At 32.4% G+C, this 24048-nt stretch overlaps 2 protein-coding genes across 2 annotated transcripts; one reads left to right on the top strand and one right to left on the bottom strand.

Moving 5' to 3' along the window:
* Positions 1-1650: 1650 nt before the first annotated feature.
* LOC133779157 (uncharacterized) lies at positions 1651-2800 on the top strand. The gene is made up of 3 exons (XM_062219150.1): positions 1651-2076; positions 2166-2465; positions 2762-2800. The coding sequence occupies exons 1-3, from the start codon at positions 1651-1653 to the stop codon at positions 2798-2800; spliced, it is 765 nt and encodes a 254-aa protein (XP_062075134.1).
* A 1590-nt stretch (positions 2801-4390) lies between these two features.
* On the bottom strand, positions 4391-22865 carry LOC133779156 (uncharacterized). Its single transcript, XM_062219149.1, has 15 exons — positions 22503-22865; positions 22151-22240; positions 8365-8658; positions 8102-8169; positions 7159-7699; positions 6985-7014; positions 6678-6884; positions 6541-6579; positions 6242-6439; positions 5906-6115; positions 5743-5791; positions 5573-5694; positions 4914-5099; positions 4761-4844; positions 4391-4642 (listed from the first exon to the last, which is right to left on the bottom strand). The coding sequence occupies exons 1-15, from the start codon at positions 22863-22865 to the stop codon at positions 4391-4393; spliced, it is 2733 nt and encodes a 910-aa protein (XP_062075133.1).
* Positions 22866-24048: the final 1183 nt, after the last annotated feature.

Raw genomic sequence — 24048 nt, 5'->3', positions numbered from 1 at the left:
AATAATTGCTGTAACAATTAACTCATTAAAACATCATAACCAGGTATGTAATTTTCATATAGATTATCTTCATTATTCATCCAATTATGCTGAAAAAATATATTTGATATTTATGCTAACAAATTGACTGAAGAATTCAGACTATATATATTATGTGTTGCTCTTACGTTGTTTGTAAGTTATTGCATATAATAACCCTTTTATTTAACATTTCAGCAAATGGATACAATACCAATACTGATAAAGAGCAACGGAAAATGGGTTGATAACAAGAATTACATTGATTTTGAACCTAGTGGGGAATTGATAACTAGAAATTGCAAATATGAAGTACTTGTGCATACATTGTTGTTGCAGTTACGTTGCAACCCTGCAACAACAAAAATGCAACTATAGTATCAAGTGAAGGACGACTACCCACCCTTTAAAATAGTGGATGATGCAATTCTCCTTTTCTACTTGCAGCTAAAAATGAACGAGTCTGACTTCACAAGATATCCACTGTGTGTTAACACAGTAGACAACATTGCAACAACATCAAATCAAATTCCATTCTACACATATAAAGAGCCAACAATAACAGCGGAACTGACGATGGTTGAGAATGGACAACAAACAGCAGAATCAATAATAGAGCAAAAAGAATGTGAAATCATAGAAGAAATCAGTGAAACATTTGACTTCAATGACTATGCAAAGTTATTCACTGCAGAAATGTTGGAACAACTATAGAACAACAAGAATAAGGACCTGCCACTTGACAATATAGATTCACTTGTAATCACAAACCCCCGCCATCCCGAAATCGAAATTGGTCAGATCTACAATGAGAAGGCAACACTAAAAAGCGTTCTCAGCTATTTTGCAATAACAAACCACTTCCAATACAAGGTGTTCAAATCATGCTCTAGAGAATACAACATTATTTGTTTGGACAAAAACTACAAGTGGTCCATAAGAGCATCAAGGAATGGAACAACACAAGCATTCATCATTAGAAAATATTATAAAATACACACATGCTCTTTGGAAATCAGATTCGGTGATCAATGACAAGCAACATCAAAATTAATAAGAAACTACATAAAGCCAAAGAACCTCAACCTGAAAACAACATGTACTCCATTAGACATCAGAGGCGACTTGAATGATAGATATGGTATAAATATGAATTATATGAAAGCATGGAGAAGTAAGGAGCATGCACTCAATGAATTACAAGGAAATCTAAGGGAATCTTACAACCTAATACCAAGTTACTTGTACATGCTACAAAAAACCAACATTGGAACTATAATTGACATTGAAAAAGGAGAAGATGATAGTTTGTTGTTTCTATTCATGGCCTTGAATGCATCTTTGAGAGGCTGGGCAAAATGCAAACCTATAATAGTTGTTGATGGCACTTTCTTGAAGTCTGCATATGGAGGAACGTTGCTCTCTGCTAGTGCATAGGATGCAGGAGGTAAAATATTCCCACTTGATTTTTGTATAGCAGATTTTGCGAACAACAAGTCACGGGAGTGGCTTTTCACAAAATTAAGAGAAGCATATGGAGTTAGAGAAGACCAATGTATAATATCATATCAACATGAAAGCATAATCAAAGCAACAAATAAAGTTTTCCTAGAAATAAAACACGGCTACGGCATGTTCCACCTGTTAAGGAACTTGAAAACAACCTACAAGAAACATGCCAAGGAATACAGTGTACATTTCTTTGTTGCAGCAACCACGTACACAGAAAAGAAATTCGAATATCATATGAAGGAGCTTGACAAATTGGATAAGCGTATAAGGCCTTATTTGCAAAAAAAAATGGATATCATAAATGGTCAATATTCTACTTCAAAAAAAAAGGTACTCGGTAATGACTTCCAATATTTTGAGTCACTTAATGCAGCCACCGTGGCTGCTAAAGAAGTACCTGTCACAACACTTTTGGAGTGTTTGCGTGGATTACTCCAAGATTGGACATACACTAATAGGAAACTAGCTCAACAAACAATGACAAGATTGACACCAATTGCAGAACAAACACTCACCAACAACTTTGTATACTCTTTGAGATTAACTGTAAGATTGATCAACTTTTTAGTTTTTTGTTGTTATTGATGAGCTCTAATGTTGCCACTGTACCTATACATCATATAATACAAGTACAGCCAACAAATGAATATCTGTTTGAGGTATTTAAAGAAGATAAGTCATGGATTGTAAATCTTAAAGAACGAATCTGCACTTGCAATAGATTTCAAAAGGATGAAATGCCATGTGGTCATGCTCTTGTTGTGATGAAGGAGATGAACATAGACCCCTATGATTATTGTTCACATTACTACACAACAAAAGTATGGCTAGAAACATACGATGCAACTGTGTATCTAGTAGGGAAACAACAACATTGGGAATTACCAGACCTTTTCAAAGACATCATAGTGTTGCCTCCATTTGAAAGAGTGAAGGTTGGACGACCAAAAAAAAGAAGAATTATAGCTCCTTGGGAAACTAAAAAGATGAACAAGTGCATCAAGTGTGGACAAAGAGGTCATAATAGGAAAACATGTCGAACCCGACAACCAAGAAGTCAAGAATAATAACACAGCAACACAAAAAAAGATGCTAGTTTATCAAATCACTTAAATAAACAACATTGGTTTCATTTTTTTTTATTTAAACACTTAAACATTGGAAGGAAACTGATTAATTCCTGTTTCTCCCTTGTTTTAAAATGAAATTATTTTTTTTATTGTCTTTATAGATTTTGGGACATATGCATCAGACTGATATTAAGTCATAATCAATGATGACTAGCTATTCTTTTTAAAACATTATTGCTTATGTTATGAGGATGTTGTTGTGTTGTTGCTATATAGTTGTAATATTCAAACAAACCAAAATGACAAAGAATAGAAAGATGAAAGTTTGGTAATATATTGTAAAAGAAATAGGACCAACAAGATAATTGTTACCAAAATAAACCAGGAAACTAGACTATTATCTAGAAAACTGAAATTACATTAAAAAAAAACAATAAAACATAATGTTTGAAGTTGTTCTATTATTGCTAAAGAATTGTTACAAAGTTTCCGAAAAAAAAAACACAATCATCAATCCTTCAAACACAGCTTTTTGCATTTTCTTCCAACTTTTTACTAACTTTTTAAGGAGACTTCTTTCGAAGTTCAGGTTGACTAGCAACATTCTCTATTTGCTTCATTTTTCCATAAGAATAAAGAAGAATAGCCAATCTAGAACGGTGATCTTCAACTGAAAAGTCACTTGATGGAATTTCCTTGCAATCAACAAAATATTCAACAAAGGATGCAACAAAAATACCATAATCCTTGCAAAATAGACACCATTCAATGGATTGGTAAAATGTAAACAAGCATTAAAAATATTAAATAGAACAAATAAAAAACATAGGACATTACTTACTTGTCCTCTTATTGAGGCAATCCATCAACACTAACAACAACAAAAGGAGCCTTGGAATCAACAGAAATTGCACTAGGGTCCTTTCTAATATTGTAAAAATTTGGAACTAAAAAAACATTGGCAGGAAGACAGAATATGGCTCTATAGGTGCCATAGATGCAGCTTCATACCATCCAGAATTCAACGAGTTATACATGTAAAGAATCCTTTCCCTTATATTCAAACGCCCAAGAATCCAATGGCTCTGCTTCCGTATATTGATTGGAAACAAAACATGGTCACACTCAATCCATGGTTTACCACACATAAGCTTTTTACCTTTTATAAACTGAGCAACTGAATGCCTAAGGTTAAGAACTGATGCATCCCAATTCTTTTGCAAAAATTTCTCATAAAGAGAAGATATGCTATCACTAAAAAACAATCTATTGTAGTGAAGTTGACCTTAGAAGAAGCTGAATATTTCCCCTTCTTCCTTAAGTAATATAATATAACATCAATATGCTGAAAACAACATGAAATAATAACAAAATAAATTCTCATAAACCACATCATGACAACATAAGCGCAACACCATACCAACATTAGAAAAAATAGAAAAATTATATATAAGAACAAAAAAAAAAAACTCACCGAGTCTGTTAGACATTCTCCACAATGAGAAAATGTGTGGAACCACAGCTTATCATTTACTTATCAACTCCAAAGTCAAAGGCGGGCTTAAATGTATTATTACCCTTCAAATAAACATTAGTTTTCCTAAAATAAAGGAAAAACATATTAAAAATAAAAAGAACAATATCAAATAAAAAAAATACTAATAAACATACTTCACTCTTTTATTTTGACCACCAAGAAGCCAAAGATCAAATTCCTTCTCATGCTCCTCATTAGGGACCTCTCCAATGTTGTCATCCAGCGGAAACAACCCTTTTACATAAGTCACCATCTAAAATGTTTCACCTTCTTCAGGAGAACCAGAACCAGAACCAGAAGATACAAAATCTTGCTGGAATGGAGATTTCAAAGCCACTCCAGGCTTCATAATTCTCTTCTCTAAAATATTACTATCCTTAACCTCAACAACACTACCATAAATAACAGCATTAGACTCTTGCACTGGTACAACACCAAGTCCCTCCTGACCTAATTGATCACCAATGACCATGCTTTCAACAACTGCAGAGGAACTGGTAGGAATCTGTACAAAAACAATGGATTGAAAAATGTATAGAATACTAGCAAACATATATAACAACATGTCAACAATAAAACAACAACAAATAAACAACAACCCAAACCTTCATTTTTTAAACAACCTCTAGTCCAGACAACACAGTTTCTTCAATTTGAAGCTGACTTAACCCATTGAAATACGCGTCAAAATCTTTTTCACTGGCAGCCTTCAAAAATAAAAATAAAAAGTGATCAATGGAATAAAATAAATATTTTAAAAAAAATAAACAATCTACCTTGCCCGAAACAATATCTTTTTCATCAATAACATCCTTAGACACAACAACATCGTTTTCAGCTATGTCCTCCTTAGACAAAACAGCTACATCATCTCTAGAATCCAAAGATTCATTATAAGCATCAAGTTCACACTCCTTCATAGGTTTCACAACATCAGATACAGTTGCTACAACATCAGCCACCTGTAAAAACAACAATAGAAAAATACATTCACTGAAATTGGTCATTTTATTAACAAAATTGCAACACTACAACAATAATAAACCAACAATAATGAAAAAATAAAAAGAAAACTCTACATACTTAAAAAAATATAATAACAATAACAATGAATATATAACTTTATGGAAGAAGACAAAAATTGACAATAACAATGATCAAAACAAAAAATATCCATTGAAAATAAAAAATAATTACAACCATACAATGATAATTATCCAAAAAATGGATATGCATCAAGCAACATAAATACATTAAAGCAATCACAGGACAATAACTAAACCTATTTTTAGTCCAAAAAAATAAAATAAACAATGGTAAAAAAAATACATTTAACAAAATAACAAAAAACTAAAGTTTCAAACATAATAACAAAAACAATAAATAAATCTTCATTTTGATGCCATGAGTGGACTAAAGTCGACTATGTAGATACCTTCTGTTCCGTGTCGCTCTCAGTGTCTTCATTGTCAACCTCATCATCACCTTCTCCACTAATCTCATTTTGCTTTCTTTTAATATCTACACTAGAATTTCCTTCTTCCCCCTTGTCCTCGCCTTCATCTTTTCAAGCATCCTCTTCTTCATTTTCATTACTCTTCTCACGATCGTTGTCACTCCCTTTATCATCATCATCAGAATCATTCTCTTCAACCTATATTTAAAAACCAGAACATTAAACAACAAAGATATATGCAGGAACCAGGGTTGTAACATAACCAGAACAATAACATCATCACCCTTGTCCACTAATCTCATCCTCAGGAACCAGGGTTGTAACATCATCACCTTCTCCACTAATCTCATTTTGCTTTCTTTTAATATCTACACTAGAATTTCCTTCTTCCCCCTTGTCCTCGCCTTCATCTTTTCCAGCATCCTCTTCTTCTTCCTCGTTAACCTCTTCTTCATTTTCATTACTCTTCTCACGATCGTTGTCACTCCCTTTATCATCATCATCAGAATCATTCTCTTCAACCTATATTTAAAAACCAGAACATTAAACAACAAAGATATATGCAGGAACCAGGGTTGTAACATAACCAGAACAATAACATCATCACCCTTGTCCACTAATCTCATCCTCAGGAACTAGGGTTGTAACATCATCACCTTCTCCACTAATCTCATTTTTCTTTCTTTTAATATCTACACTAGAATTTCCTTCTTCCCCCTTGTCCTCGCCTTCATCTTTTCCAGCATCCTCTTCTTCTTCCTCGTTAACCTCTTCTTCATTTTCATTACTCTTCTCACGATCGTTGTCACTCCCTTTATCATCATCATCAGAATCATTCTCTTCAACCTATATTTAAAAACCAGAACATTAAACAACTAAGATATATGCAGGAACCAAGGTTGTAACATAACCAGAACAATAACATAACAACATCTAAACAATACTACCTTATCAAATGCATCCACAAAAATAGTATCAAACTTCTCCTGCATAGCAGACAACAGAGCAGTAACACCAATAAATTGAGACTTCACATACTCCTTAAAATCCAATAACTCTGTAACCATTCCTTCATGCTTAGCACTAGCGAATCAATCTTAGCATTTAAAGAATCAAATGGAGTGGACCCATCAGGGAGGGTTGCTGGGATTTCACCACCAACAAGACTCACATTAGACATAGAATCTACTTTTGCTTCCCTAACTTCATCAACATCTGCGTTGAAAGCAATTCCACCTAACTTGAAGACAGCAACCTCATTATCATTTGGCTTTAGATTTCTCAACATCAACTACAAAACAACCCCCAAAAAATATAAAAACATTAAAATGTAATAGACAGACAATGCTATAACAATAGTAAACTAACATATAAACAGCATAAAACTATACCTTCTTAGATGGAATATCAAAAACAGTAACCTTCAACAATCATAGATCAGGAGTACTAGAACAACTCCACCTAGTAATCCTCGAAATAGTTTCAGAAACCAATTTGCAATACTTCCCAACCATATAGCGACAACAGTCATAAAACCAAACTTGAAACACATGTGGGCAACCAACCAATGTATAATAAGGTTTAACTTTCTTCTCCTCATTTGAATTTTGTATAGCATTGTACCAACTATCTAATTTACCCTTCAAAGATATAATGGTTTCATCAAAAGATTTCTTACCCCATGCGTTCTCACTATAACGACCACTATCAAGAACATCTAAATCTTCACGCATAACTTGTTTTTCCTTCCTAGAACTAAGTAGAAACCACTGCACAAAATACAGAACAGCCAACTTTACAGCACCTTCATCATCATCACCCCACCTCTTAGCCCTAAAACACTCATGAATAGATTGCTTAGAAATCTTGTCACAACCTGGCCAATATTTATCCAAAAAGCTATTTGACTCTTGTTTGAAATTTAAATTATTGCACTCCCCTTCACAATCTAAAAAAAAAATCAAAGCAAAATCTTCCATACTAAACCTCAACCTAATACCACTAACCATAACCCATAGCTCATACTCATTTGGATGCTTAAGTTCCCTCAATAACAACCCATGCATTAATTGAGGTTGTGGATTAAATGCAGGAAGATTCAAGAAACTACCAAAACAAGTTTCAGAAAACATTTGTTTTTGTTTATCAGACAAATAGTTATTAATGTCCTTAATAACATGATAAGTACGACAAGATACAACTTGGGAGGTAAAATATTACTTCAGCTTGATTAAGTAATGTCGATCCTACAAAAAAAATTAACTAAATAAAAATAACAAAAATAGTAATGAAACAACCATAAAACAACAAAACAAACATAACATAAACAACAATGGACATAAAAAAAAAATAATAAAAAACACCAAAACAACCACACAACAACAAAAACAAATAGAAAACTTATAAAAAACAACAATAAAACAGAATAAAAAATAAAAATAAGCTCCGAAAACAAATTACTAAAACTATAAAGTAAACTAATAACTTATAATGCAATTTCAAACAAACACATTATCTGCATTCAACTGAAAATCAGGATGCGACACACAATAAAATTTGATAAAATGTAAACAGAACTACAACAATAACACAACAAAACAACATGATGATATAAGAAACTTTAAAATGAGAAAATTACTAAAACTTACAATACATATTCAAACAAAAACATTACAAGAAACAAATTTGGTACATTCACTAGTCAAAGGGAAAAAAAATGCAAAATCCTAAAAACCAACATCAAAACAATACAATACAAACAACATGCAAACCTTAACAACAAATTTCTTTGGATCATCTCCCACAACTTTGCTTGATTTCACCTTTTTCGCCTTCCTCCTTTCAACAGCATCAGAAACCAAATTTCGTTTATGAGATTGGGATTTCGATGACTTGGCTTTGGGCGAGTTATGAGAGCTTGGTTTCTCTTCAATCCACTTCACAGAAGTTTTCTTTCCCATCAGCAAAGCTTGTTTAGAAATCTTTGGAGACTTTGGAATTTTTTTAACAGAAGGAGAAGGAGTAGAAGATCCCGATCGTAATATAGCCATAGATGATAGATAATGCTATATATAACAACAAAGAACATGGGCTTAAATGCTTCAATAACATTGAAGAACACAATTTTTAGGGAAAAAATTAAGATACAAATGTGATCGTGGAGCATTAAAAAAAATAAAATGGAGAGAGGAGTGGAAGAGAGTATATCATGAAAGAGGAAAGAGTGGGAAGTTGCCAGAAAAAATTCAAAAAAATAATAAATAGACTTCATCAATACAAATTACATGGAAGAGACAAAAGTAGTATTTTTGTAATTAAAAAAACATATAACGTAAACATAAAAAATGTTATTAGTAGAAAAGTAATTATTGCCATGTGCCAGTAAAAATATTTATATTGTGATATATTTGGCACTTTATGTAAAATTTCCTTAATCTTGTCTAATTAGTTGCAATTAAATAATTAAATAATTGGAATTTAATTAATTATTTAAATTTGAGATATTTGAAAACATCTCAACCAACTAACTACATTTAAATTTCTAAAATTAAAATAAACTATTAAAATTCAAATTAAATAGTTTTAACAATTTTAACTAACTGACAAAATATTTATGCAAAAAATTAGTTGTTGTTTAAACAATAAATGTTTAAATAATTATTTTAAAAACTAACGACTAACTACTTTTGAAAAACTGATAGTTAATTTCTAATCAAACAAATTTTAACAAATTAACTAATTAGAATAATATTTAATTATATAGTTGTATAAAAAAATAATTAAATATTTAAACTCATATATTTTTAAAAAATATCCTAAACAACTAACCAATTTTATTTTTCAGAAAAATAAAATAAGTTAGATATTTTTAATTTTTAATTAACTAATTTAACAAACAAAAAATATTTAAACCAAATTTTGAAGAATATAGGGATATTAAAAATATGTTGGAACTAAAAAAATAGTTCCACAACTATAGGGGTTCGGTTACTAGGAGCCGATGGTGGTGGTGGTCTGGTCCTTGACCAGTGGCTCGGGAAGGAGAACCACAGGGCCGGCGGCAACAAGTGCCACCACTACCATGTGGTGGCGGTCCGATTGGATGGGGTGGGACGTTTGCCTGGACCCTTGGGGTCTGATCGTGCATGGCTTTCATGCATACATGCAGCTAAGTTGCACGGGGACGATGGCTCCGATCAACCATGAGGAACGGGAGCTGTGAAGCTCCCAACGTGAATGAGGAGCTGTGAAGCTCCCAATGTGAATGAGGAGCTGTGAAGCTCCAGGACGGTGGCTTTGTATCTTCGGGACAGAGATACACGGCTGGAAGTTGTGGCTCAAGTTGGTCCTCCGAGGCCGATCGAGTCTTTGGATCGTCGTGGTCTCGGTCTCATCTCGATGAGGTTGGGGTTCACTCCTTGAACCCGAGCTCGCTCATCCATAGTGAGTGAAATTTTTCCAGCAATAATTTACATTAAAAATTACAAAAAGAAAATTCCTATGCCATAAAAAATAGATTACATGAATTCTAACAATGCATGTGTAACGCCCTAATTTCTCATAAATTATCGAGAACACAACGTTGGATCATAACCATAAACATTGCTCTTTTATTGAATAAAAACGTAAAAATAAGTATATGGATCCATGGCTTTACAAAAATAAAATAATTGTCTTTAACATATTAAAATGAGCAACATTAAATAAAACTTTAAAAGAACATGCTTTAATAAAAATAAATAGGCCTGCTTGATCTTCCTCAACTATATGGTCCCCACGAGTACATCACGAAGCTTCTAGGTCCCACTTGGCACCGACCCTTCTATCTTTAATTGCTTGAAATAATAACATCGTAAAGGGTGAGCTTCCTAGCCTAGTAAGGAAAATACAAACAAGAGTTAGTCATATAATCATTTAGTCAACATATCATAAATTTCATAAGAGTCATAACAAAAATTATTTATACTAATCATACAACATGATAAAACCCTAGGTCATATCATAGCCTAACTCATAATCATAAATAATAATCTAAGTCATAGTCATAATTGTAACTATAGGTCATAGATCATAATAACAAGTCAGATATAATAAAAAGATAAGTACTTATACAGGGGTGACAATTAAACCCCGAACATAAGTCTGTCATACACCGGACATCAACTTAGGTCCGTCATAAAATTTTGGCAACCGAGCCTACCGGACATAAGTCCGTCATACATCATTGGACACCTTAGGTCCAGACACACTTGCCCATTTTTTGTACCTAAAATGTTAGGTCATACAAAACATAAACTAGATCATAAACGAAACTACCTAATTTTCCTTACCAAAATATGGGATATTTGAGACAAGAGTGGGATTGGAAACTCCTAAAACCAAATAGTAAAAGTTATAAGTTTCCTAAAGAAAATAAGATGAAGAGAAGATCTAAACCAACAAGATAAGAACATACCGAAAAACTTAAGTTTCAAAGAAATTGAACACCTAACCAAAAGTCATTATAACGAGTTAGGATTTGGAAGAAAATGAAAAGAATAAGAGGAACTATAATGAACTAAACCTGAGGATAAAGAATACCTTTGTAGATTAGAACTTCGATGTACACCTCAATACCAAAAAATCACTCTATCTTACTTCCCAAGTGTTTATAAAAACTTAGATTAAAAAGCTTTTAACCCCAAAACCCTAGTGTTTCTCTCCAGAATGAACTTAGTAGCTTGGAGGCTTTGAACTATGCTTGAAAGATGGTGAAAAATGGCATAGTGAAGGGTTCTATTTATAGAGTCCAATGAGTGAAACTAACTCCCATTTCAATGAATAAATAAATGATTAAAAATAATATTTTTCACTCAAAAGATGCCCAAAACTCGGTCAAAAACATTCAAGAACAAGTCAAATTTGTTGAGGGCTGTTTCTAGTTTTGGATTCCACGAAAATTTAAAAATGGTCACTAGAGTCGATATATCTCATCCTATAGGTGATATATCGCCTGCACCATAATCTCGAGAGTTTGTGGTTTCGTTCATGCAAAGTCGATGTGTTTCTTTATAAAATTATAGGCGATATATCGGCTCTTACAGCTGCAATATATTGGCATACGCTGATATATATCAAACACGTTTTTGCACACTTACATCGTACTTGAATTTGTTTAAACCACTTTGACTGAGTAAAACGTGATCCTAACAGCTGAGGGAAGGTTGTAGACTTCCTGGGTTTATCCTTCATTAATTTATTCATTTAAAATCCTTAATAAACATGGATGTGACAAGTGTCACATTCTTAATTATTCTATCTAAACCTTAGGTTATAATAAATAATATTCTTAGGACTATCTTCATTAATCAAACCTTATGATAAAATTAATATTTCTAAACTATAGGTTAAACTTATAAAATCCATAACTAGCTTTATGAGTTCTTAACTAAGCTACTACTCCTACTATCTAGCTAAGTAAAATTTTCCAGACGTTATAGCATGAAAAAACCTAACCCAATAGTACCATATAATTAATGATTCACATTCAACCACACATTCATAAACTCAACCATCCATTCACATATATATCACATACATATTAAATGCAAGAAACCCACACAACATTTAATGCAAGCATATATGGAGATAACTCTCGCATTAATTGTTGGTTTTTATGATCTAAATTAGAGAACAGCGGAATAAATTTATTAAAATTCAATTAAAACAACAAGTCTAGAATCTCAACATATATGCATTGCATTAAATTAACCCTATAAAATATAGAGAAAGTTAGCTCTTGATGCCTATCAAGATTCCTCGTATTTTTTTGTATATTTACAATCATCCAATCCTCGCAATTCCAACGTGACAGATCTTACACTTTGATCTGCCAAATAAGCCTTTAACACACCAGGACGTGTGTAGGCACGTAGATTACTTTAGGATTGATTTCTAGTGATCACTAAGTGTTCTCAACTCATGAGACTTAGTGATGGTGAAGAGAAAAGGGAAGAGAGATTTTTCTGAGAGCGACTAGGTTTTCAGAAAACTAGATTGATCATCATATTAGGTCAAACCTATAATAATGTATTTATATGGTTTTATTTAATCCAATAAAGATAAATAATATTTTTATTTAAACTAAATTTAAATAATAAAATATCTTTATTACATTTTTATTTAATATCCAATATTTTAAACTAATCAAAATATCTTATTAAACAAATATATTTTGAATATTATATCTAATAAAATATTCAAGACAAATCCACATGACACTCCTATAGTGCTACACGCCTATGATTGTGCAGTCATAGGTGTGTAGCATTATTTTAATGCTCAAAAAATGTTTTTCTCAATTTGTCTTCAAATAAAATAATATATTTATATTTAAAAAAATATAAGTTAATAAAAAATTGTACAGTCCCTGCGAGACTTCCAACGTCTCCTATTGGGAGAGGCGAGAGACTTCCCACGTCTCCCAGTGGGAGAGGTTGAAAGTCAACGTTTGACGTCAATGCCATTACAAGGTTGTTTAGGTCTTGATATCAACAAGGTCAAAAGTGTAAACTTTCTCTTCATACACAACCATGGGGGTAGATTGTAAATAACAGACATAACAGGCCAACAACTATACTTACTGCTAAGAGATGCGTGTGGATTAAACCCGTCAGTCGAAAGACCTAGATGAATATTACGAGATTCATTTCCAAAAGAAGGCCACTTCAAATCAACTCTCTTCCAAGCTAGGGTGTTAGGTGGATGTCTTAATTTACCATCCTGTATTCTTTCATTAGCATGCCATGACAAACTTTTAGCATGTTCGACATTTCTAAACAATCGGATGAAAAGAGGAATTGGCGAAAGGTACCACAAAACTTTGGCAGGTACTCCTTCCTTGACATCGTCACCATTTCTTTTCTTTTCCCATCGTGGCTCACCACAAGTAGGACATGATTTTGCATCTGCAAAGCTATTTCGATATAATATGCAATCATTAGGACATGCATGAATTTTTTCGTACTGCATGCCTAATGAGCATAATGTCTTCTTTGCCTCATAAAATGAAATTGGAATTTCATTATCTTCAGGCAATAACTCCTTCAAAAAACTAAATAAATCAGTAATGCTTTTATCACTCCAGCCATGTTTAGCTTTTAGAATGTACAACCTAAGAAGTGCAGATAATTTTATAAATCTTGTACAACCAGAGTAAATTGGTTTCTCAACATCATTAAGGAGTGTCTCAAACTTATTTGGGTCTACTCCTGATCCAAAATGTGCGTCGTCAATCATTTCATCTAATGGATCCCAGTTCTCCTCTACTATATTTCTCCTCACTCCTTTTTGTCTACTTGGCAGAGTTGGAGCAATAGGAGCTATCTCCCCATGGTAATACCAAATTGTGTAACTCTTGTCGATCCCATAGCAATATAAGTGTTCTTTAATCTTTTTAAGATCCATCTTTTTAACATTTCCACAGTTAAGACATGGACAATAATTAAAATTTGGGTCTTTCACATTTTCCGAACAAAACCTTAAGGATAAATCAACCCCGTTCCTATATTCCGCAGATAACCTATTCGCTGACATCCACTGTTTATCCATATATTCTCCTATGTCTATCAAAAAGAAAAGAAACGACACTAAATAAGCACGTGATAAAGTTGGATGTCTATATAAAACTAATCGTTTATTATCCTAAATAAAATCGGGCAGCATTTCTCCTATAATAGTGACATAACCATCTGTATGTGAATAGAGAAACAAACAACGTAAACAACATACAATAAGTTTCTTCCTTATAGGATGTCTATATAAAACTAATTGTTAATTATCCTGGATAAAATCGGGCAGCATTTCCCCTATAATAGTGACCTAACCATCTGCATGTGAATAGCAAAACAAACAATTCAAATAACATACAATAAGATTCTTCCTTATAGCTCCGCGGCACACAACCAAATTTCTCAGAACCTACTTCACTAAAACACACAAGTTCTCAACCTTCCGTTATCACCGCAGCACACAATTTTAATCTCAGAACCTACTTCACTATGGATGAATATTTAAGATATTCAAACTCCTCTAACATTTGTTTAATAATATTAAAAGTAGAAGTAAGAGAGTATATATGTACCTCTTGCAATTAATAATCCAAAAGCTAGCAAAATTACTTCACGTTGTAATCGAATTCGCTATTAAATCCACAAACCAATAAAATTAAATTAATAAATAATGAATAAATTATCGCTAAATATCTAGCAATATATAACTTATTATTGTAATTTTAAAAACTTAATTACCTCAAATGTGTGATTGATATAGAAATTTTGATGCAAAATACTCTCTAAAATCTCACCACCAAAATCACAACCTACGAAATTAAATTAATTAATATGTTAAACATTACTAAACAAATAAAAAAAAATTCCAATGCGCCACTAATTATAACCTAAAAAAAAAATCAATAAAAATTTTCATAACCTAAAAACTTAATAATCAACAAAAACATAAAAAATTTCATATATTTATATTTTTAAAATTATTTAATAAATTTATTCAAAACATAACTATATATATATAACAAAATAGTTACAATTTAAAAAAAAAAGTTTAAATATATATACAAAAATATATCTAAATTTCGAAATAAAAAATGATAAAAAAAAATCATGAACATATATAATCTAATGAAATCTATACAATGTGAAAGGTTTAATTAAAGAAAAACTAAAAAATCATAAATCTATAAAAAAAACTTCCATGAAAAAACTAATAAATCCTACAGTGTATATAAAAAAATGCATAAAAATGTAAAACTAACACAAAATCATGTATATTACTCATCCTAATGCTAAACCTATGTTTTTTTTTTCCGAAATAATTAACTAAAATTCAAGAAAATTAAAAAAACTTACCTTAAAACCCTAAAAACGCAGCTTTGTGCTCTCCTTTTGCTCTATGGTTCACGCATATGTGAGGAAGAAGAAGCACAAATTAAGTAAATATGCTAGGGAGACATCCAACGTCTCTCACTGGGAGACATGCCACATGTCCCACGTCTCCCAGTTGGAGACATTGGATGTCCTCCTGGTACATCCAACGTCTCCCACTGGGAGACGTGGGATACGCGGCACGTCTCCCAGTGGGAGATGTTGGATGTCCCCCTTATACTTGCAACGTCTCCCACTGGGAAACGTGCCGCGTGTCCCACGTCTCCCAGTGGGAGACGTTGGATGCCCCCCTGGCCACTTCTCCAGCCTATTTTCAACGTCTTTCACCGTTTTTAATATCTTCCAATTGTAGCCATTAATAAAAACTTTCAATGTCTTACACCATCAAACATTTAAAACCTCTGATAAGTTTTAATGTCTTAACCCTATAAAAGATAGAGAAAGTTACCTCTTGATGCCTATCAAGATTCCTCGTATTTTTTTGTATATTTACGATCATCCAATCCTCGCAATTCCAACGTGACAGATCTCACACTTTGATCTTCCAAATCAGCCTCTAACACACCAGGACGTGTGTAGGCACGTAGATTACTATAGGATTGATTTCTAGTGATCACTAAGTGTTCTCAACTCATGAGACTTAGTGATGGTGAAGAGAAAAGGGAAGAGAGACTTTTCTGAGAGCGACTAGGTTTTCAGAAAACTAGATTGATCATCATATTGGGTAAAACCTATAATGATGTATTTATATGGTTTTATTTAATCCAATAAAGATAAATAATATTTTTTATTTAAATTAAATTTAAATAATAAAATATCTTTATTACCTTTTTATTTAATATCCAATATTTGAAACTAATCAAAATATCTTATTAAACAAATATATTTTGAATATTATATCTAATAAAATATTCAAGACAAATCCACATGACTATAATGCTACATGCCTATGGTTGCATAGTCATAGGCATGTGACATTATTTTAATGTTCAAAAAATATTTTTCTCAATTTGTATTCAAATAAAATAATATATTTATATTTAAATAAATATAAGTTAATAAAAAATTAACCTTATTTAATTTTCTATTGGATTAAAATAATATCTTTAAATAAAATATTTATTTTATCTCTCCTTTCATAATATTATTTAAATAATTAAATAATACTCTTGTAACTAATACATAGTTTTAATAAATAAAACTAAATAATTAAAATTAATTAGTTCATAATTAATTAAATAATAATAATTATCTCATAATTACAATTTTCCCCTTGAGAATAAAATCTCTCAAAAAATAGTTCTTTTATCTCACTAATCTTTCCTTAGTCAATCTTATCCTGGACAGTGTAGTACAAAGGTGACTTGGGGACCATGGACCTATAATTCTAAGCTCCAATAAATCAGATTATTGATTGAACTCATCAATGTAATAACCTTATTTATTAATTTCATTATTACTCCACTATAAATATGGAATTGCACTCTTAGAAAATATAGAATTATATTTACTGACTTCTAACTAGTAGTCCATGATATAATTAATATAAGTTGTTATGTCCTCCAATTTATTAGTTCATAATTAGAGCTAGTCAAATTACCCTTCTAATTATCTCTTGATTCCTTTAGTACCATTAATGATCATAATGAGTTGTTAATAATCTATAATCCAATTATAGATTTGAGCTCAATAACTAAATTCACTCCCAGAATTAACCCTCAAGGGAACTAATATTCGATCCTTTACGGAAAGCTTGGATTCCACTGTTGTATGACATGTTCCCAACCATTCATGTTATTATGTTCCCAAAAAAAAAGTTATTTCATATCATTATATATAAGATACCTAAACGAGTGAATCAAAGAACCTAATAAACACAAACAGGAGTTCAGGAATACTCAAGATTTAGACTGATCTACTAATGATCATCTTTGTGATATAAATTAAATATTTTATGATAAATCACACATTAATAAAAGATATTAATTTACATCAGTCCAGTCATGTATAATATACACAGTACATTTACTAAGATGTCTATCCACATTAGTAATCTGAATCAAAATCACATGGACTACTAAGTAGTGCTTAGTAATTAAATCGTACTAGCAATCCTTAATTAAAGATTCCATACTTTAATATGTTGGTGACTTATTTTATTCATATTTTTGGATCTTAATTCTCATGTACTCTTACAAGATCATACACTAGAATATGAATAAGGAATTTTCTGATATTTTATTAATTATTATAAATAATAATTAACTTATTCATTTATAATATATTTGTATTTCATATATTTCAAAACATATTATCTTTTAACTTGTTTTTGGGGCATAAACCCTTATATAATGGGCTGCAAAATGTTTGTAATATCCCATGAGGCCTAAGAAACCCTCTAGCTATTTAAGTGTTTGTGGTTGAGGCCACTCAATTATAGCTTCAATCTTGGAGGGGTTAGCAGCCATCCCATTCTAAGATACTATATACCCCAAATATTTAATGGTGTTTTGAAAGAGGGAAAGCTTGCTTCCTTTCGTGTAAAACTTATGCTCCACAAGCAGTTGAAAAACAAGACATAAGTGATAAACATGCTCTCCAACATTGCTCCTGTATACCAAGATATCATCGAAAAATAAAATGATGAATTAGCACAAATATGGCTTAAAAACTTGGTTCATGGCTGCTTGGAAAGTGGCTGGGGCTTTGGTGTGACCAAACGACATTACAAGAAATTCATAATGTCTCTCGTGAGTTCTAAAGGTTGTCTTGTGAACATCATGGCTATCCATTCGAATCTGGTGATACTCGGCTTGCAAATCCAACTTAAAAAAGATGGCAGCGACACTCAACTCATCTACACAAAATCACCAAGTGTCATGTTTCTATTTCACTAGTAGAATTGGAGATGCATAAGGGCTTGTGGTATGGCGAATGAACCCAGCCTCGAACATCTCCCTAACTAGTTTCTCCATAATATCCTTCTGAAAATACAGATAATGATAAGGCCTCACACTAACTGGCAAGGTTCCGGGTTGTAAGTGGATCCAATTGTCCACGAGGCGGATAGGCGGAAGGTGCTTTGGCACTGCAAAACTAACTCATACTCACTGAGTAGCTGTTGGGCTGCTGGAGGTAAATTCTGTTAGAGTAGTTCAATCTCTGAGACCTTATCAAGGGACGTATTCACTATTGGAGTCATGCGCCATATACAACTAACATTATCTTGCATCATCAAAGTGTTGAGTTTGTTGAAGGATATATATTTAGCTTTCCAATCCGGGTTGCCGTCCATTTTCACTGTCTGTCCTCCCCTTATAAATTCCATGGTTAAGGCCTTGTGGTCATGGACACATGGTTCGAGAGTCTACAGCCATTGCATTCCTAACACAATGTCCGAACCCCAAATAGGTAAAACATTCAAATCCACCCCAAACTTATGCCCCTGCAATATCAATTCACTACTACAAATATAGGCTTTCTATGCGGTTTTTTTTAAACAATAAATAAAAAGCACATAGAAAATGATTAAAAGAGTCAAAAAAATTATATTTAATGTCCGCGCCCTATTTTATTGCGGTTTTAAAAAAAAAACGCAGTGAAAGGTATGAATGACTCACTTTTCTCCGCGGTTTTGGGTCTAAAACTGCAGAGAAAAGTGTAGAACTTTTCCCCACTTTTCTCCGCGGTTCTATACCCAAAATCGCAGAGAAAAGTCCACTTTTCTCTGCAGTTTTGGGTATATAACCGCGGAGAAAAGTGGCCTCCACCCACTTAAGCACAAAAACCTATTTTCCCCTCTCATTTTCACATCTTCTTCCCCTTCACAGAGACACGGCCGAAGCTCTCCCACCACCGTCCCTACCCACGGGTAAGCCCCACAGCGTCCATTTTTTTTGTTTTTTTTTCCATTTCCTTGCATATTAAAGCTTAAAATCATGTATATATACTTAATCTTGAGTTATTTTGAAGTTTTAGGGTAAAAATGAAGAAATTTTGTGTGGGTTTAATGGTGGTTTCTATGTATGTTTATATGGTTATTTTTTTTTTAATATTTTTGAAATTTTATATAGGATTAGAAGACATTTTCATTGTTTAAAACGTGTATTGATCACTAAAAGTTGATTTCTTTAATGTATATTTCGGTTTTAGGGTATTTTTTTATTATTTTATTTATAATAATGTTGTTTACATAATTTTTTATATTAAAAATTAGTGCTTGCATAATTTTGTATATTTTTTAGGTAATGATTTTTTTAAAGTATATTTTTGTTAATTATATTATTTTAGGATCAATTCAATTACCATATATTTACTAATGTTTAACTTTTTATTGTAGGAAATATTTGTTTGAGTGTGAGGTTGAAATTGTTGAATATTAATTTTTAAGGTAAGTAGTAATTACTACTTAATTTTTTATTTTTATTTTTTATATTTATAAAATATTGTTAGAGGAGTTTGAATATATTAGATATTCATCCATAGTGAAGTAGGTTCTGAGATAAAATTGTGTGCTGCGGAGATAACAGAATGTTGAGAACATGTGTGTCTTAGTGAAGTAGGATCTGTGAATTTTCTGTGTGCTGCGGTGACTTATGGTTGAGAACATGCATGTTGTTTGTTATATGTTTTGTTTGATGTGAATTTATAGGTAGATAACGTGGGATATGCTATAAATACAGAGGAAACTCTGCCCAATTTTTTTTTGATGATATTAGTTGAACATGTTTTTTAAGTTACTATATATAATAATAATATTTTTGTTTTTGTTGAAATTTTAAATACATATGAATTTTGGATATGTTATAGAAATAAATGAAACTCTGCCCATTTCATTTTATAATTTAATAATTGAACATAATGTTAGAGTATTACTATACTAATTTTCTTTTCTTAATCAACTTAGGAATTAGGTAGATATTATCATTATGGATAAGTCATGGATTCTTGAGGATAGAGAAACACAACAATTTCAAGACGGATTCAACCAATTTTTAGAATTTTGCCAAACAAATTGTAGTGATCCGGAAAGAATTCATTGTCTATGTATAGAGTGGTTGGATGCTAGAAGAATTGCTAATATCTCTCTTCCTTTTACAGATAGAGGATTTACTGATGACCCCTGAAAAAAAAAATCTTGTATTTACTTTCTAATATGTTAGGTGAAGAAGAGGAAACTGTGAGGAGAAAAGAGTTGAAAGAAAGTTAAGGAAATAGGAACTCAGAGTAGAATTTAAACTATGTTTTGACAACATCTAGTAGTGAGTTATTATATATTTTTGTACTTGTATTTTGAAAGGATTCATATATGAGATACTTGTTAAGTGATTTGAAATAATGATCTAAAATTATAGATTGAGTATTATTAGGGTAACATACGTACTAATTAAACACAAAAGAGCTAGCTAGCTAATTCATTTATCTTCAACTGGTTTGAAGTTTTGTTTGAAGATGCTCCATTACGTGGGGTATGTCATAATCATCTTGGAATACATAAATATTTCCAGGATCTTCAATTTTTTTGGTGGGCTCAATCATAGAATGAAAAGAGGCTTACAAGCTCGCTTTTATTTGCTTCTGTTCGCCTTCATTAATCCAGTTCTGTGATAGACTAGCTTTTTCCATATTTTGTTAATTTGTAAGCTCAGTTTGTCATCATCCGAGTCCAATGATAATGACGATATTTTCCAAATCCAATATTCATCATATCATTCATCTTCTCTCTGATGAGATCAAGTACTTGACTTTTTGAATATATATTATGATCATAATGCCATGGATGATGGAAACTTTTTCAACATATTTTGTTAACTTTTATCGGCATTAATAAACATTAAACAAAACAAAAAAAAATGGAATTCAACTCTAATTAAACACAAACAACACAAATGACTCCAATTCTCTCTTATATCAACCCCAACTCACATCCTCTAACCTTATAGTATTTTCCCCATCAAATTAATTAAATGTGCACATTACAAAGTGATTGGTTATCTAGATTAATGCCATTTGTTTATGAAATCTAAATTTTTGTATGTATGTAAGATCAAAGTGCTAACTTATATTGGTTAGAATGATTAAAGTTTTTGATTCATTACTAGCCAATTATTTTGTATTAGATAGGAAATGTATATATAACAATTTAAAAAATTAGTTATACTATTGAAAATAATTATGTATAATTAAAATTAAAAATTAATTTTTTTTATTAAAAATGCTGGGTTATCAACCGAAATTGAAATTTTTTTTTTTAATGAGAAGCACTTTTCTCCGCGGTTTGCATAACATTTTTCTTTGTGGTCGAATACACTGCGCTTTTGAAAACTCTCGAAAACCGCTGTGTATTGAGCAAGAAAACCGCAGAGAAAAGCCTTTTTTGTAGTAGTGATTCCACCTCCCAGCATTGTTTTGAGCATGTTAGGGACTACCCATTGCCCAAATAGACCTTGAATGTCTTCTTTGGTTCCCACGGCAAGTGCAACTTCTCACCTAGAGCCTCTTGAATAAAGTTATTGTTACTTCTTGTATCGAGCAAAACTTCCAAAGATTTTGAGCCATGTTTCGTTAGTAGGCGAAAAATGTGAAGATTGGTAGAGTTAGAGAGGGCATGTACGCTAACCTCCTCTTCAATTTCTTCTTCAGTGGGTTCAGCTGTCGCTTCACCATCAGCCTCATCCCCTTCGTGCCCATAATACAAGAGCACCTTGTTCTTGCATTTATGGCCATAGTTAAACTTTTCGTAACAAGTGAACCACAACCCTTTGTCTCTTCGATCCTTATTGTGCTATTTTATCGGTCAGTGTGAGCTTTGCAATTTTCTCCAGAGGATCATCATAGATAGAATACCCATATCTTTTTCAAAGGTCTTGGATAAACATTGCCCAAGTCATGAGCAAGCCACCCTTCTCCATCCATTGATACCAGGTAGCAGGGCCTCTATCCAAATGAAAAGCTACTACTACCAATCTCACCATAGGTTCCACCTTATGAAGATCAAAATACTTATTGATCTTATAAATCCAGTTCTCCACATTACTGCCATCAAATATGGGTACCTTCACTCTCAGAGTCTTCAAAAATGCATTCAGATTTCGCGATGAGGAATCACCTCCATGCCGCTGAGTGACGACAGGGCTCTGCTCGACTTCAACACATTTGTTCCCTTCCTTAGATTTTGAACCAGTAGGCGCCTGAGAAATTTGACTCAACCTCTCATTTTTTGAAGCACGATGCTGCTCCAGTATAAATGTAAATTGCTCCAGTTGGGATTCAGCATGTTGTTTGAAGTTGTTCTCCATGGCCGTCAGCAACTCGACCATCTCATCATTCTTCATTGTCGCTGGTTCTCTCAATGAAAGCAACAGTAATAGAAAAAGTAAGAAGATAAGCACTCTTCGGGCCAGTGCCAAACTCCACAGAATACCGAATTCTTCATTCAACGTAAACAAACAAAAATACAAAAGTTCCCTATATATACCCAAAGGCAGAAATACTAAAGCAATTACATAAATGAAACCATAATAGAAATGGGTTGCTCCTCTCCTCAACGTTGCACGAGTATAACAAACTCCCTCAACTATTTTGGCCTCGCTCGCTCTCTCTCTCTCTTCCCATGCAGTACCTCTTATGGAAGCTCTCGTTCTTCCTTTATTTCTGGTGTGTTGCAATCCTCGGCAAGAGGTGGTGTATCGGCTGCATTTTGGGTCCTCTCATGGGCTTCTTGAGTTGTATTTTGGTTCTCCTCCTGGGCTTTCTTAGTGGTCCAAGACTTGACTTGGGCCTGTATATGTTGCGGGTCCAATAACATTTGGGCTTGGCTATCATTGGACCATGTATTTTGTAAAATGATTCAAATAGACTAATGAACTCGATTCTAATCAAAGATTTTTAAACTAAAATCACAAATAATTCACCAAACTAACAACTCAGAACTAAAACATAACAATTCTGCCTCACATATGTGTTGTTATATTTAATTTTGAGTTCATCAAAGTCGGGTTTAGTGGTCTATTTGAATCATTTTACAAAACACAGTGTAAAAATAGTAATTTGTTAAAATACAGGGTCCAAATAGGTAATGAAACAAAATCAATGGTCCAAAAAGGTATAAACCCTTAAATATATTATGAAAGAGAAACAACAAAAACCCAAGAGAAGGGGACTAGAAGGAAGTATGTCGAATCCAAAAGTTATTTCCATATCATAAATTTGTGAAGGTGTTTACATTTCTTATAAAAAGAAAATGAAAGTTGGGAGAGACCCACCTCAGTTTCACAGACTGCACAAACGAAATCCATATTAAATAAGAGAAATTTGGAGAAAATAATTTAAAGTTGAAAAATGAACTTTGTTGTAGCAAAGTAGTAGGAAAGAGCATAAGGGCAATTGAGGTATTTTGTACACATTGAAACTCATTAATTGAGTTGGAAATTTTGGTTGAGGTGAAAATGATGATGATGATGTCCATTTTATCTTAAAAAAGAAAGTGAGCTGGTCTTAAGTAGAGACGTGTGTAAA

Source organism: Humulus lupulus, chromosome 5 (genome assembly GCF_963169125.1).
Source record: "Humulus lupulus chromosome 5, drHumLupu1.1, whole genome shotgun sequence".
Classification (NCBI taxonomy): domain Eukaryota; kingdom Viridiplantae; phylum Streptophyta; class Magnoliopsida; order Rosales; family Cannabaceae; genus Humulus; species Humulus lupulus.
Note: the sequence above shows the minus strand (reverse complement) of the source record. Positions and strands in the feature narration are given on the sequence as shown.